Source organism: Thermobia domestica, chromosome 2, assembly GCF_964235325.1.
Source record: "Thermobia domestica chromosome 2, izTheDome1.hap1.1, whole genome shotgun sequence".
Taxonomy (NCBI): Eukaryota; Metazoa; Arthropoda; class Insecta; order Zygentoma; family Lepismatidae; genus Thermobia; species Thermobia domestica.
In genome coordinates, this window is record NC_137455.1 from 179,800,728 (window position 1) to 179,817,212 (window position 16,485).

The 16,485-nt window shown below is 33.0% G+C and overlaps 1 protein-coding gene across 3 annotated transcripts in view; it reads left to right on the top strand.

Moving 5' to 3' along the window:
- LOC145677663 (aquaporin-7-like) overlaps positions 1-16,485 on the top strand; it is a 98,589-nt gene that overhangs the window by 60,271 nt on the left and 21,833 nt on the right. For all 3 annotated transcript variants that reach the window (XM_081748090.1, XM_081748100.1, XM_081748094.1), the window contains exons 3-5: positions 3,483-3,620; positions 6,816-6,925; positions 12,740-12,954. In XM_081748090.1, coding sequence (XP_081604216.1) covers positions 3,483-3,620; positions 6,816-6,925; positions 12,740-12,954 — 463 coding nt within the window. The remainder of the gene's footprint in view (positions 1-3,482; positions 3,621-6,815; positions 6,926-12,739; positions 12,955-16,485) is intronic.

Genomic DNA, 16,485 nt, shown 5'->3' on the forward strand with positions numbered 1-16,485 from the left:
ACATATAATGAGCGTATATTTTCAACATCAGTTAAATCTTAATCATGGGCGGCGATTAGGGGGGGCAAAGGGGGGCAGTTGCCCCCCACTTTTTTGAAGCAACCCATTAATGTATATACCGTAGTTTCATTTGGAAATATAAAGTTTATGTATGTATTACTGTTTCATAAGAAAAATGGTGCTATGTAACATTTACCGTTGCGTGAGTACGTATTGGTTGTCTTCCCGTGAAGTTAAGAAAGCTACAGGAATTGCGTTTTAAGTGCGACGGAAAACAACTCAAAAATTAATCCATTGGAGCACAACAATTCGAGCATACTTTCAATCCAGAGGTATAGAAGCCAAACCTGCTAAATCCATTTTCAGTTTTGTCAGGAAACGAAGAAGTGATGTCGTTATGTTTCAGAATTGTTTAACAATTTTCTTGTTTAGAGGTCCCTACTTAATACAAATGAGTGAAATCAACTATTAAACAAAATAAGTTGTTCAACAATTCTAAAAACATGAGGGCGTCACTTTTTCTTCGTTCCCAGTCAAAATTCAAAAATGGATTTAGCAGGTTTTGCTTCTATACCCCTTTCTTACAAGGGTTCGATATGTTAGTCAGCCGCTTTGAAATTAATTGAGAAAACATTTCGCAAGCAAAAAAAAAAAAAAAAAGTATTTCACAAGTTATTCTTTAATTGCACAAAAATTGACAATTCCTAAAATGTCTTATCTTCTTTCTAAAGTACGGAATATTGATTAAAAAGAGCGTAATAAGAAACAACTTCTACCTTTTCTATTGTTTTGTAATGTAATATACGAGTGAAGTGTGTGTTTAGGGGTGTAACTGTATATACAATTAATGTAACTATATATACAGTGAATTCAACATAATTCTAGGTTTTAGGATTATTTTGTATAGCTGGAGTGTAGAGTGATTCTAAGTATTGTTGTCTTTTGATGTGTTCCAAGAAAGTGAAAACTGCACTTAGTGGCAACGAACATCTTTCGGGAAGCTGCAAAAGCAAATATTGCTTTAAATGTCGTAGCATATGCTTGCAGTATTTACTGTCTTTCATTTTCTAAGAGTAATAACATGCATTTAATAGCATGTGTGGAATTAAAAATTAAGTTGTTCAATTATCATCAGTTTCAGTATAGCATATACAAAGCAAAACTAATTTATTACTATGATTAATATTATTATTTCTATTTATTTGGTTTTCAAATTTGTTATTAAATATTCTGATTACACAATTTTCCAGACAGAATTTTAAGATGTTCATGAGCAAGGAATCAAATCTCTTCTTACATTTTCGTTATTTCAGAATACAAACGTCTAGTACCTACTTGCGTTGGTTTTGTCAATTTACTTAATAAAATATGAAATACGATATACAGTATTTTAACTTTAAAATATAGTATCCTATTAGTTATACAACCTTTCGTGAAACAAAGTGTTAGAAACAACCAGGAAAACTAAGATTGATATAGGAATATTCAGATCATGTCTTGCCCCCCCACTTTTAACGTCCAATCGCCGCCACTGATCTTAATAGTTCGCGTAGGTATCTACATCAACTTTTAGATTTACAAAAAGATAACTTTTCTCAATTTTCTCGAAAACTACACATGAGGATTTACATTCCATTCACCCATATTATCAGCTCAATGAATTTTATCGATTGATGTATGTCTCATCATTGTACTTTTTTTTTGTTAATACACTAATAATATTTTGAAAAATTTAGTTGTGCTAAATGTAGCTGAAGCACAGTAGACTGACTTAACCAATCACCACGGAATGTTGTCCTGGTCTGATAACGAAAAAAGACGGTTAAAGCGAATATTAGCATTTCACAGCCCCAAGTATGTACCCATTTTTTTTTTGGGGGGTGCAAGGTTTTGGGGGGTCCAATACTATAAGAGACTATGTCTATATACAAGGTGTTTCAAAACAACACCGACAACGTTTGAGAGGTGATTCCTGACAAGCTAAGACAGAATGCATAGACCAACCTGGGTGGACAAATGCTTCCTTTCGGAACTATAGGCTGCCGAAAACATGAAAAATTGAAATATAAAGGTCCATAGCTCCAAAACTATGGAACCTATGTAGTTGAGTCAAGACTTCACTTAGGAACTAGTATGTGCCCTATCCAAATATCCAAGTTTCAAAATCCTGCGGTAATTGAGCAACAATTTTTATGAAGGTAATTGGAGAGTACTTCAAATTATATGCCCGTAGCTAAACTCCCTCTATAAAATTTGCTTCCTGAGTATCTTAAGATTCTGAAACATGTATTTTTGGATAGCCCACATAGTTCCTAAGTGAAGTCTTGACCCGATTGCTTTAGGTTCCATAGTTTTGAAGCTATGAACCTTTAAAGTTTTTTTTTTTCATGTTTTCGGCAGCCTATAACTCTGAAAGGAAACATTTCTGCACCCAGGTTGGTCTATACTTTTTGTCTGATCTTAGTGTCAGAAATCACCTCCCAAACGTTGTCAGTGTTGTTTTGAAACACCTTGTATATTGAACCGGTATTGTTTACCATCCAATAAGACGATAAGTAATTAAGTACTGTCATCTATATTCTCATAAAAAAAAAGATAGAACTAGAGTATCTTATTAGAAAATCTTTGAGTTAACGTCCCATGATTAGGCACTTTAGGCTAAGGGAGAAGATGATTAAAGTAAATGAATGATGCTCAAAGAGTTGGTGAAGTGAGAAAGTGGGAGGAAAAGGGGGTACCCAGAGAAAACCCACGGACATGGTGTTGTCCGCCACAAACTTAACTTGTCCGGGGATCGAACCAGGGACCCCAGCATCAGAGTCACTGAGCCACCGTGCCCCCCAATATTTTATTAGAAAAGAAAGAATACAGATGAAGTATGAAATCAAATATTTATGCTGCACCAATAATTTTTCTGCTAAACAAGCACAGTTTTACGAAGGGAGTGTACAAATATATGTTCAGATGGGAAATTTGGAGGGAGGGCTCCAGATTCGGTGGGTCCCTTGTAGGTGCGCCTGTATAGCCCTAAATTGTATAACATCACTAAACTGGTTTAAAAAATGTATTATAATCATATAAATTTAAGACGAAAAGAAGGTTTGGCAGCAAGCTGCTTCAATGACAGTTAAAAGAAAAACTGTATATTGAATAAAACACACTAATGTATTACACAAACGAAACTCTTATTTAACGGGAAGAAAAATACAAAACTAAAAAAGTACGATTAAGCCTGCAACACTGAATGAAGTACAGTAGTGTATTTTATTATGTGGTATGTGTATTATTGTGGAACATCTAGCGCGGCTGATAAAATGCTTCGAAGATGAGAGAGGGCTGTTAATAGAGTCTACTGTATTTATATTATCTGCTGCAAATACAGTGGGGCCTATGTCCTATTGCCCATGAGTAGGTATGCGTAATTTAGCAAGTGAAGGTAAATAAGGTACATAACTGGTAATTATTTTAAATTTCTGTTTCAGGTGGACACATAAATCCTGCCGTAACGGTAGCAATGGCCCTAGTCGGAAAGTTTTCTTGGAGGAAAATATTTCATTACATGATCGCGCAGTACCTTGGAGCTTTTGTAGCATCCGCCGTTATATTATTGGTTTATCAAGGTAAGAATTTTCGTTTTGTGAAATCATCCATACCTTTGTTAAGAAGGGTACGTACACGCTTTTAGTAGTCTATGTGTGTTAGGAAGTAATGTCAACAGTTGTAGTTAAGTAAATGGGTATACACTTTGTCTCTTGCACGTAAACAATTTCGTCATTGTATATTACGAAAAAATATTCCTATTTTGTGGTCAGTTAGATAGGAATGCATGCACTAATAACCAATGAAAGTCTAATCAATTAATTTCATTAAGAATATGAAGAGATAGTTCCGACTATGCAATGAAACATAAAATACGAGAGTAGCCAAAAGATTTCTGGAAACAAACTATTTTACCTTTAGCTAAATCCTAAAATCCAGAAAATGTTGAAGACTACAGAACTATTATTATCATATTATATGCAGCATAAATTATGTTCTTAATACTGAACAGAAGGCTATATGAAAGAACAAATACTAGGGATTGAGAAGGGTAAGGCTATACGAGATGCTATTGACTTATTAAAAGTAATCGACGAAATTTCTTTTAGAAGAAAGGTAGCAAGTGTATCCTTATCTTGAGTTTATTGATTTACAGAATCCTTTTGATCATGTAAACTGGATGATCAACTGGAGTTGATGAGAGCTCTACAGAAGGTGAAAGAGTAATGAAAAAATCGAACATTCATAAGGATCGCATATACAGTAGTATCAAAAAAGTAAGTGTTTGAATAAGGGAAGAAATGGCACAAGAGGATGTAATTGGAAGCGGAGTTCGGCAGGGATGTTGTCTTTCGCGAATATTATTTAATATATACTAAAATAGTGAACAAGAGCCTATATAAGGAGGATGATGTTTCGGTTTGTAAAATAATACTGTATGGTGCTTGCTATGAAATCTGAAAAGAAAATTAATAAGATTTTGAAAGATTTGTAGAGAAGCTGCGCTCAATATGGGATCATATAAATACTAGAAAGACAAAAGCATTTGTGATTTTAAAAATCTTTAATTGAATGTTCCATATATGTACCCGATAGATGAAAGGAGACGAATGATTAAAGAAAGTGATTGGTTATAAAAGAAATGGCGGAATGAAAGTATGAAGGAAGAGGAAAATCCCGAAAAACTCCAGGAACACGATGATATCCACCACATGCCCACTTGATTTGGGATCGAACCAAGGGTCCCTCATACTAAGCCACCGTGCTCCCCAATAGGATAACAGCAAAATTGTCTGTATCAAATATAGAAATAGGAAGGGAGAAATTACAACAGGAGATTAGTTTTCTGTTGCTCTCATTTTACGTAGTGTTATTCATGAAGACGTAAAATGAGAGTGTGAAATAAAGGCAAGGATAGAAAGGGCGAAATAACCTTAACAAAAAAAGCCTATTTTGTGGGTCTTTGAATAAAAATTCAGGAAATAGATTCATTAAATTCTTTGGTTGGACTATTGTACTGTATGGTGCACACATACGGAGACTAAGCAAAAGCGATGAAAGACGATATAAGGCTTTCTAAATGTGGATGTGGAGAATAATTGGGAAAAATTACCTGTGTCGAACAGAAAACCAATGAAAAAGTGTTACGAATATTAGTGGAGAAAAATAATATTAAATGTAATTAAAAAGAGGGAGAGAAGTTGGTTGGAACATAGATTGAAAAGAAACTGTACGCTGAGGACATGACAAAGAAGGTATGATGTAAGGACAAATAGGGAGGGGTGAAAGAGGGGATTGATGAAATGCATTAAAACAAAGAATTGCTACCTCAGGATAAGAACCGTGCCGCATGGCAGATTTTCAGCTTGTAGCAATAGCTTGTCAGCAATGGTAGAATACATACGATAATGATGAATGGTACAGGTAATTTATTTTCTGGAGGACCAGTTCGAGGCCACAATAGATATTACAGCTCAAGTTCTCCAAGTTACTTTCATATCATCTGAATTTAAGATATTTGTAATCAAACACATTTTCAATTTGTATCTTACACGAACCCTAATAGTTTTTCTTATTTCTGGCAGTTAACCTTCCGTACAGATACTGAATTGTGTTGCCCACGAAACGAGAAATAAAACTTCCTCGCCTCGTTTTGTAACTTTTTTCTCAAATTCTCGTCTTGTCTCGATTCTCGAAGTATTCTTTCTCGTTTCGTCTTGCTTCTCGGAAAGCTTTTCTCGTCTGATTTTTGAAAATGTATGAATTAAATTGATGTCTTGATTTTCCTCTTAATTTCGTCATAAGGCTTTTCCGCTTCACGAGAAGTCGACGAAGAGTGTGATATAACAACATTTACACCATATATATTATTGAAGTATAGAAATATATTGTGTACTGACTTTCATATCTTTAAACGCTGATAAATGCTCTTCATTATGTTCGTACAATCACTTTTTCAATTTTTACTATGAATTGGGCAGCACTAAAACAGTGTTTGAAACTTCCTTGAACTAGTGTTATCCACGAGACTCAAGAGAATTTCATCTCGTCTCGTTTCTCCGCCTCGAAAACAAGATGCAAATTTTAATTTCTCGTCTCGCCTCGAGTTTGAAATGCACTTCTCGTCTCGACTCTTGTCAAGATAAAATTCTACACGAAATTAGAAATTTCTCGTCGCTTGAGTAACACAATAGCTGAATGTGTGTTTGGGATATGGTATCTTAACAATTGTAGCTAAATCTTTGCTTAGTTGGACAATGGTCACTGTCATATGAACTATTGGTAACTTTTCCGCCGTCCCACCATGTTCCACACTTGCTTAATAAGGCTTGGGTCCGAAGATTTAACAGGTCAGGGTAGAGGGAATATATCGAGGAAAGGACGCTAGCTTAGACTAGTGATATGAGGACGTGTGGTATCTGTTGAAAGACAGATTTCCCGAAATGTCCAAATAAGGTTGAAGGACAAAATTGGCGACATAGATAATAGCCTCCTAACGGTTACACTTCTACTCCTAAACATTGTCCCCTTACTACTTCTAATCATTAAAAACATTTCTCCTATAGAAGTAAATAAATCGGTACAAAGCCTAAACAAAGTGATCATATTGCATATTTGTTTGCGTTATATTACTTCTAAGAAGCGCGCAAAGAAGTTCTTTCATATAGAACATAGAAAAATACTTAAACAAAGTTTTGGAGTTTTGCTTCACCTGTAGCTTTCGTAAATCTATCTAGGCTTACTTTTTCTTAAATTAACCTGTATTTTCCCCACAGATGCCTTATTCGCTTACGACCAAGGTCATAGAGATGTAACACAGACTGCTGGTATCTGGGCAACATACCCACAATCTTTTCTCTCGCTTGGTGTAGGACTTGCGGATCAGGTTAGTGTCAATGTTCTTCAGTAGTTACTAGAAGTTAATTTATAGATAACAATAAAAAATATTTTCTTTATAAATTGGTTTCATCATAATAATGATGCTATATATTTTTTGATAATTTATATATATAATGCTATATATATATATATATAATATATAATGCTATATATTTTTAGTAATTACTAGCTGAACCTGCGTTCTCTACACAGCGCAGCATTCACATATGAGCATAAATTTCCTTCTCATTCCTCACAACATCTGTACATGTCCCTTTACAGACACAAATGAAAGACGTTTTGATTTTAAAAAAATCTGCAAAGGGTATCATAAAGGGGAGATTTTTTCGATTATTTTTTCTCAATATCTTGCACCGTTTGCAAGATTTGAGCCTTCTTCCGGTTGGAGTTTCTAATTCATGTATGACCAGTGTTTTCTTTCTTCTTGCATGCAGTATGCAATAAGCAAATACATTACATATACAATTAATTATGATGTCAGTTATATATGGTGTTCATTGGGCAAAACACTCCAAAAATAAAGATTCATCTTAGACTGTAGAAATGGTTATCCTTCCTTTTTCAGTATTATTTGGCCAGGAAACGAACGCCTGAGACATATTCAACCCGTATATATAATAATGTGGTGTTGGAATGTATAATGCGTAGGATATGATGTTTTAGTTTCTTTTTAATTTCAACACTTCCCGTGTACCCGTAAAAATGTAATAAAGAAACAATGGCCATTTTTTAATATTTAATTAGAACTGGACAATCTATGCAAAATTTGCAATCGATCAGTGAAAACGTAATCTTTCTAGAGCCTGTAGTTTCCGAGATCTCATTGTCGAAAGTATTGGCCACAAACATATAAACGTCCACAAACATATAGTTTAAAAGAACCCCAAAGATGGCAGCACAATTCATTTTCATTGATTTTGGAGAAGGCTTATTAAAATACAAAGGCTTTGAACAATAGCTTTAAAACATAAACTTTATTTAAAAAGTTGTATTTAATTAAAAATTTATTTAAAGTACGGTACACATACTTTAAAATATTTTCTTGGTTAAAATGAAATCACAAATAACCGTAAGTCAACGGTTTGAAATCCAAAATTAGAGGTTGGAGTTCGTGCGTTTTTATAGCTTTTGTAGCATTTTAATAGATTTTTACTTTTCTCCATTTGATATCTTATTAATAGTTTTAGGAATTTACTTGTGTAAAATTTCATACATTTTTTCTAACTAATCATTCACTACTGTGACATACTATTTAATTTTGCACTTGGTTAGTTCTTAAATGTACTTTCGTGTTGAATAAACGTGAAGTTACTTCTATAATTCTTAAAATACAAAAAACAGATTCGACATTTTTATCATGTACTTTATTGTGTTCATCTTTAGTACATAAGATGCGGGTTTAAATTATGGAAAGACTAATATATATTAATATGTAGATAATAAACATTAAAGTAAAATTAAGATAATAGTATAAGCTGACAGAGAACATTCATAAATATTCTTCCGTCCATTAATATGATATATAAATCATAAATATTAGAGTAAAATTAACAAGATATTACAAGCGACCAGAGAACATTTATCAACATTATTCCATCTATTAATATGATATATAGATCATAAACATTGGAGTAAAATGTACAAGATATTATAAGCTGTCAGAGAACATTTATAAACATTATCCTGTCATTTATAAAATACAATCCCATCTGATAATATATCGGCTAGTTCATAAATATCGGTGTAATATTAACAAGATGGTATAAGCTGACAGAACAAGGTAGTATAAGCTGGCACAAAACATTTATAAACATTATCCCACCATTTAAAGTGTTAGTAAAAGATAGAGAACAGAATCAGGGTGAGTAAGTGATGAGTACATTTATCTATTATTTTAATAATAGGTTTTTGTGTACACCCCAACTTTTATTTCTTCCATAAGTTATTCTAAATACTTATGAATTGACTTTATACTATCAGTGCAAAAATATTATATTATTTGTTAGTACAGGTTGACATTCAAATATATAACAATCGCTAATCCGGTCCCTTCAGATTTCTGACATGGATTTTAAAGAGCATTTTTGAATTTACCGCGTTTGCGCGCCACTGTTTTCTGGAGGTGACGTTTATGTTTCAATGGCGCTGTGGTCGATAATCAGTTGTTTTGCAAGCACCTACTATCAGGGATTTCAGTATCATTCATATCTTGTGTTATGTTTCTTGCTTTAAAGGACTGTACAGATAGTCATTTTCTGTTTTGAACATATAACTAGCCTATTCAAAATCCGACATTCTCGAAAATCCCGCGTTCCTCAGGTCTGGAGATTGCTGGATTTTTGAATATTAACTTGTACTTTCTATTTTCTTCCTTTGAATCAAAGCACAGAAGCATGTTATTTCCTTACATTGAAATGTTTTAAACTTATTAACTTCAAATGTCCGTCACTACAACATTTGCTCAGCAATCTTATCAAATTGACTTGGAAAATATCTATAGAATTATCCTTTTTGTCTCTCTGAAAAAGTGCGAGCTTTTGGTTTCAAGTAAGCCATATCATAAATTAATTAATGACAAATGTTTGTAATTTTTTAAATTAATTTTATGTTTATCATGTAGATAAATCATCATCTACTGGAGAGGTTTGATGAATGCCTTCAGGTCTAATTCTAAACTAGGGATAACGATTCAATCTCTATACCAAGTGCCAACGGCCTGCTCGGAGGATGGATGAACAGGTCGAGATCAGAGCACCCTCTTGTCTTTAGGAGGGGAAACTGCCCTAAAAGGCGGATGAAAAACAAGGTAGTCAACGACATGGAGATGTGGAAAGAAAATGGGAATACCACAACATTTTATTCTGGAGGAACGGAGGAGGAGAATAAATACAATGATGGTTCTTTCTGAGGTACAACATTCCGGAGGTAAAATAGTACCCCGTTCGGATCTTCGTGAGGACTACTCTGGGAAGAATCATCAAAGGAGAAACTACTACTACTACTACTACTACTACTACTACTACTACTACTACTACTACTACTACTACTACTAATAATAATAATAATAATAATAATAATAATAATTGTCATTTCAGTATAGGCACCTGGAACATACGAACTTTACGATATACGGGTAAACTTGAAAATTTAATAATAGAGATGGATAAATGTAAAGTGAACATAGTGAATTTGAGTGAAGTACAATAGTAGGAAAAAGGTAAGATAGAATCGGAAAATTACACTATATTCTATTCGGGTGGTTAAGGCCTAGAATGGTGCTGCGATAGAAATGAGAAATAAAATAAAATAAAAATAGTAACCAAAGCGGAGTGCTGCAGTGACCGCTTGATGAAGTGCAAAACCAGTGGACATTATGTTAATACAAGTATGTATGCCAACAACCGACTATAATGACAATGAAGTAGAAGTAATATACGAAGAGATATGTAAAATATTGTATCAGAAGGGAAGATGCAAGATCAATGCCACAATAATGGGAGACTTCAATAGTGTAGTGGGAGAAGGAGCTGCAAAAAAAGTAGTGAAATCATTTGGAATAGGTAGAAGAAACGCACGGGCTCAGATATTAGTCGACTTCTGTAGGCAGCATGATATAGTAGTGACGAAAATGCGGTTTAAAAAAAGAAAAAACAAGCTGTAGACGTGGAAAAGTCCAGGAGATAAGAAACACTGCTAAATCGATTACATTCTTGTTAAGCAACGTTTCAGGAATAGTGTACGAAACGTGAAGGCGCTACCGGGAGCGTACCTTGACTCGGATCATAACCTTCTAGATGCGGAAATGCAAAATTGATTAGTCAACCAAGAAAAATGGGAGGAGAAATGGAATGGAATACAAATCAATGCCGAAAAATTGAAAGTCATGAGAATGTTGCACCCTTAAGGGTCAGACTGGAACAAAGAGAACTTGAAAAGGTAAATCATTTCAAATATCTAGGGAGTATCTTGACGAGAGATGCTTACTGCATCAAAGAGATCAGCTCAAGGATTGGCGTGGCCAAAGAAGCATTTAGCAAGAAAATTTCATCTTAACCGGTTAACTTACCAATTATTTCCAAAGGAGCGTTTCAATTTTTTCTTATTTTTTTATTGCTAAATTCTAACATTTAACATCTAACATTTTAGGAACAAAACGAATGGCAAGAGTGTAATTATTTTTACTGAAGGCAACAATGATTTACGTAAGCCTAAAATGTGCTTTCAATAAAACCTCGAATATACTCGAGCTTGTAAACTTTGTACCGTTCAACAGTGATCAATTGTAATAATGCCCGAATATAGTCGAGGTTTTAAATTATTTGTAAAATTAAAATCTCGAATATACTCGAGCTTTTCAGTAAGTACGAGGCTTATTATTAGACTAAAGAAGAAGCTAGTCAAGTGTGATATATGGTTCAGAGACTTGAACATTGCTGAATTTAGAGATGAAATATTTAGAGAACTTCAAAAAGAGGTGTTGGGGAAAGATATAGAAGATAAAATGGACATAGAGAGTAACAAACGAAGATGTTTCAAAACGAGTAGGAGAGAAAAGGACGCATTTAAGCAACATCCTTCATAGGAAGGTCAATTGGATTGAACACATCTTCCGAAGAAACTGGCTTCTTTATACCGCCATAGAGGGAAAAATGGAAGGAAAGCGAGGAATAAGAAGAACACAACTTATCGATTATTTGAAAAATAGAAGAAAATATTGTTAGGTAAAAGAGGAAGCAGAAGATCTAGAAATGACAAAGAAACATTTCCATGCCAGAACCTAAGAAAGAAAAAAAAAGATTCATCAATTCCAGGAGCTGACAACAGGCAGAATGCTTCATAACAATAATAAAATCACATGAAAATTAATCAGATTAAGGGTTTTCGCTACCTTCTTTACCACTTTTCCTTATTTTTGGTGATATTTAGTAACAACAAACAAACAACTTGTCTTTTAAATGGGCTATTTAATAGTTTACTTCAGGAAATGAGGTGTTGGAGGAAGATGGATAAGATAAAATGAACAAAGAGAGCAACAAACGAAGATGTTTTAAAACGATAGGAGAGAAGAGGACACTTCTAGCCACCATCCTTCGTAGAAAGGCCAATTGGATCGGATACATCTTGAGAAGAAATTGTCTTCTTCACACCGCCATAGAAGGAAAGATGGAAGGGAAGCGAGGAATAGGAAGAAGAACACAGCTAAACGCTGATTTGAAAGATAGGAGTAAATATTGGGAATTAAAAGAGGAAGCTGAAGATCGACAGAAGTGGAAGAAACATTTCCAGGCCCAAATCTAAAATTGGAAAAAAAATCCTCATTAGTCCCAGGGCCTGCCAAAAGGCAGAATACCTAATAATAATAATAATAATAATAATAATAATAATAATAATAATAATAATAATAATAATAATAATAATAATAATAATAATAATAATAATAATAATAATAATTTAATATTTATAGAATTGTGTTGAATTTGCTAATAGTCGTTTTCAAAACCTTTCATACAACGTACAAGTTTAATTACCTGGTAAGTAACGCTGTCAAAAACTGCGCGTCTACACCCGCAGAATAACAATCTATATGAAAATGCATTAAGAATTTGGTAGATACATAATGTTTTATTTTCTAAAATTGTCTTACCCTAATTATGTTCGAGTTATTTACTGGAATTTAAAGTGATGAAAAGTGTAATTAAGTCTATTAATACTGCCATAAGGAATTGTTTTTAGAACTTTAATTTTTACATTGCAAAGTTTCAGGATGATTAAGCGAAATATGATAACTCTGCCATTTCAGATCGTGGGAACATTTGTTCTGCTTATCTCAGTATCTGCAATCACCGATTATAAAAACATGAAAGTTCCTTCTCCTTTGGTGCCACTTTTCGTTGGACTTACTATTATGGGAGTTGGACTGTCATTGGGCTTCAATTGCGGTTATGCAATCAACCCAGCAAGAGACTTAGGACCGAGGGTTTTTACACTTATCCTATACGGTGGAGAAACTTTCACGTAAGTAGAAAGCTTATTATATAATGTAATAAGAAAACCTTATAAATTGATAATCACAATATGGCCTGTATTGCCTGACACATGTAAAGTAGACCTAACTTTTATCCAAAATGACAGTAGACTCTATGACCGCCCTTTGCAATGCAGTTTATCTTATCGGGAACATTCAAAAAAGTCTCGCATTTAGCAATCTATTTCTGACCTCGATTTTCGTGCGTACACAAGTAGCAGGTACCATTATAATACAAACTTCATATCTGGATAGTATTGATTATGCGTGGCCGACAAATCAGCAAATTGAAAACTGGTTGAAATCAGATCAGACAGGCTAGTAGTAAATTGAATATCGGTAGTAGCATCCGTTTGCAATTTAGAGATGCTTCCAGAAATAGATGAAGAAGGTTACCTATGTGTCAAATCGCGCCTGAAACGCTCTTAACCGCAGGATGTCAGCCCTAACTCCACTGTGTCGAGTTACTGCAGACTCCAAAGAATACTTATCTAGAAATGCTGTCCAGATATGCTTGTCCAGAAATTCTTGACTATCTTATCTATAGTATAGGGAGCCATTCTGCGACCTGTATAACCGTTTGGAGTAACCATACCTCATATAGAACAGTTTTGGCATCATTAACCATAGTTAGAATGTGTAACATCTACAAGGAGAGACTATTCAAGTTAAGTGCATCTTAAATCCGTGTTCCAAGATTCTTTCAACTGCATATCGGTCTTAGATCCCACACGTTCAGTTGCTTCAGATTGGCATTATCACGATTTCCCACGCCATTTTCCGACACGTTATTATAGACATGATGTACGCTAATATCCTAATTTTTGTTGTTATGTTGAGAGTAAACTAGTAAAGACAGAAATAGTGAGGGAAAAAATACAAAATTTGAATGATTTTAAAACTATTTAACTTGAAATTATACGAAAGTATTATCAGAAATATTTACTTACTGAAACCTTAAAGAAGCATCCGACTGATTGTAAATCGAGTGATTTATCCTTAACTATGATCTAGCAAGTCATTTTCGAAGATTATAAGCTTGAAAATTAGTGGTGTACGCAGAATTTCATCAAGTGGGTTCAAGTACTCAATATCATATCCTTTCACGACAGGCGTGTTTTTGTATATATATATATATATATATATATATATATATATATATATATATATATATATATATCGAAGTATAGTAAATGTGTATTTTTCTATATCTTGCTCAAGGAGGAAAGTTAAATTCCAAAATCCCCTTTGCGTATGTCACTGTTGAAAATATTCGACGCCAAATCTTATATGGTATAGATTTAATGAAATTCAAAGAATGAAACATGGAAATTCGAATTCGATCTCGGGCTCAGTTACATTTCTTTCAATTTCATTAAAAATTCTATAATATATTTCATTAAAATTATATATAGTGCAGTAAAAGTAGAATCAAATTAACATTATACTTATTAACATTTTATAAAATACTTTAGAATTATTTCTCCAGTTCAATAAATTATAATGTTATGGCACTTCTGCGAGTTTAATTATCAAAGTAGTTGGAAATCATGAAAAAGGAAAAATAAATTTATAATATGAAATATACATTGTTACATTATATTCTTAGTTCTTTTAACTTTCATATCGTTACTAGGCACTGTAAAATATAAATCGGAACCTTGATAAATGTAGTTCAAATGCCATACTCAAACAGGTAATGTAAAAATTTGATACTTTTCAGCTTGTATTGTGGGTACTTTGGATTTTTTTGTATTTGTTTAAGAAAAACCTTTTTTCATCTGAAAGGCAGAGCCTGCAGTAACTTTTCATATTTTGTCTTTATGTCAAGATTTTAAAAGTGGAAAAGAAATCCAAATGGATAATGTGGGATTAATCGCTGTAAGCAAAATGGAACAACTAAATTTAGATTTACACCCTTATTTTCCCTTTTAGCTGGACCCTAATTCGCTTTACATTTTTCTACATAAAGTAGAAATTCTTGAAGTAGCAATGGATTTTGTACACAAATGCTCAAATAACTACATAGCCTAATTTCTATCTATTTTTGCCTTCTATATGTAAACAAATACCCAATTGAAAACCCGAGCAGAATTTGTATGATAAGCTACATAGAACATAAATATAGTAAAAACATTTAATTCCTAAATAGACTATATTAACGTAGTACGAGAATATTAATGTAGTACTTATGCATTGAAGTTATTTTTAAAGTGTCGCTCTCGTGAAGTATGCTTTCTTAGTTGCACATGTGTTTTCTGAACTAAATATATTGTCAGTATCTTACTACTGAAAGTACACATTGAGAATACATAGAACATAAAATAAGAATTAATTTAACGTACGAAGTACTACATGTAGTATGTTCTTTCTTATTTACAGTAATACACAAAGAGTCTATTTGACAATAATCAATACAATTTATTCTGTTTACTCACATATTAATTTGCTGAAAGTTCAATTGATAATCTTGGAAAGTTAGAATATGAAAACCCATTTAAAGTCATATAGATAGTTCGGAAGCCATCTTGTAAATTGGGAAGGGGTCAACTAGGAAATAGAAAGCGTTAATATTTCTGTAGTGTTGCAAATTAACAAAGAATATTTCTGGAAACTAAGAGAGAAAGACTTAGAACATCTACATAGTTCACTTGTAACAAGTCTAAGAGTTACGACCAGAGTAAAGTAGTCATATTGTCAAGGTCTATATGACTGTGTGCACTTATGGGATTTGTAGTACAGAATCGCTAATTTTGATAACAATTATAATACGTCTCAAAGTGCTAGATCAATGTAGGAAAGAATATTTTAGTTCATTTGTTAGTATTGGGAAGGTTTGGATTTAAATATTATTGGACAAAATATTGTTTTAATTTAATCTGAGATATTATATGATTATTATGTTTATTGTTTATGTAATTTTGAGATAAGTTGATGTCCAAAATAATCACAATTAGTTAGAAAAAAGAGATTCTGTAGATGTTTATATGTAAAGATTGTAATGTTCTTTTAACATAATGCTTCAATGTATTGATGAATATAAAGTTCAAGCCAAATCTCAGGTTTAAGCTGATGTTCTTCATCTTTCAATGGTTCCATACGAGGTTCTTAGTAGTTATATTTCTTTTCCTTCGTAGAACATCTTATTCATTTTATGTAACTTTACGTACAATCTCAAAGCTACAGAATTGGAAAATGCTTCAACATACAACGTACTAAATTAGTATAGCAGATGAATACAACCTACCACCACACTAAAGATCTTTTATTACTCAACATTATACTTCAATATAACAAGAGAATTTGTTCCTAAATAACTGCAATAAGTTAAAAATCATTTTTTTATTTTTCTAGTTTGAAAGTGGAAAGTATATACTGTTATGATCATTTTTAGAGCTATTTTTAATTCTGAAAATAACGATAAAAGCAAATAGCCGCAAAAATTAGGCTATTATAACAAATGAGTATCGCAGTACTACTGACATTCTAAATTTTTTGGGGAAAAATAATAATATTTCTAA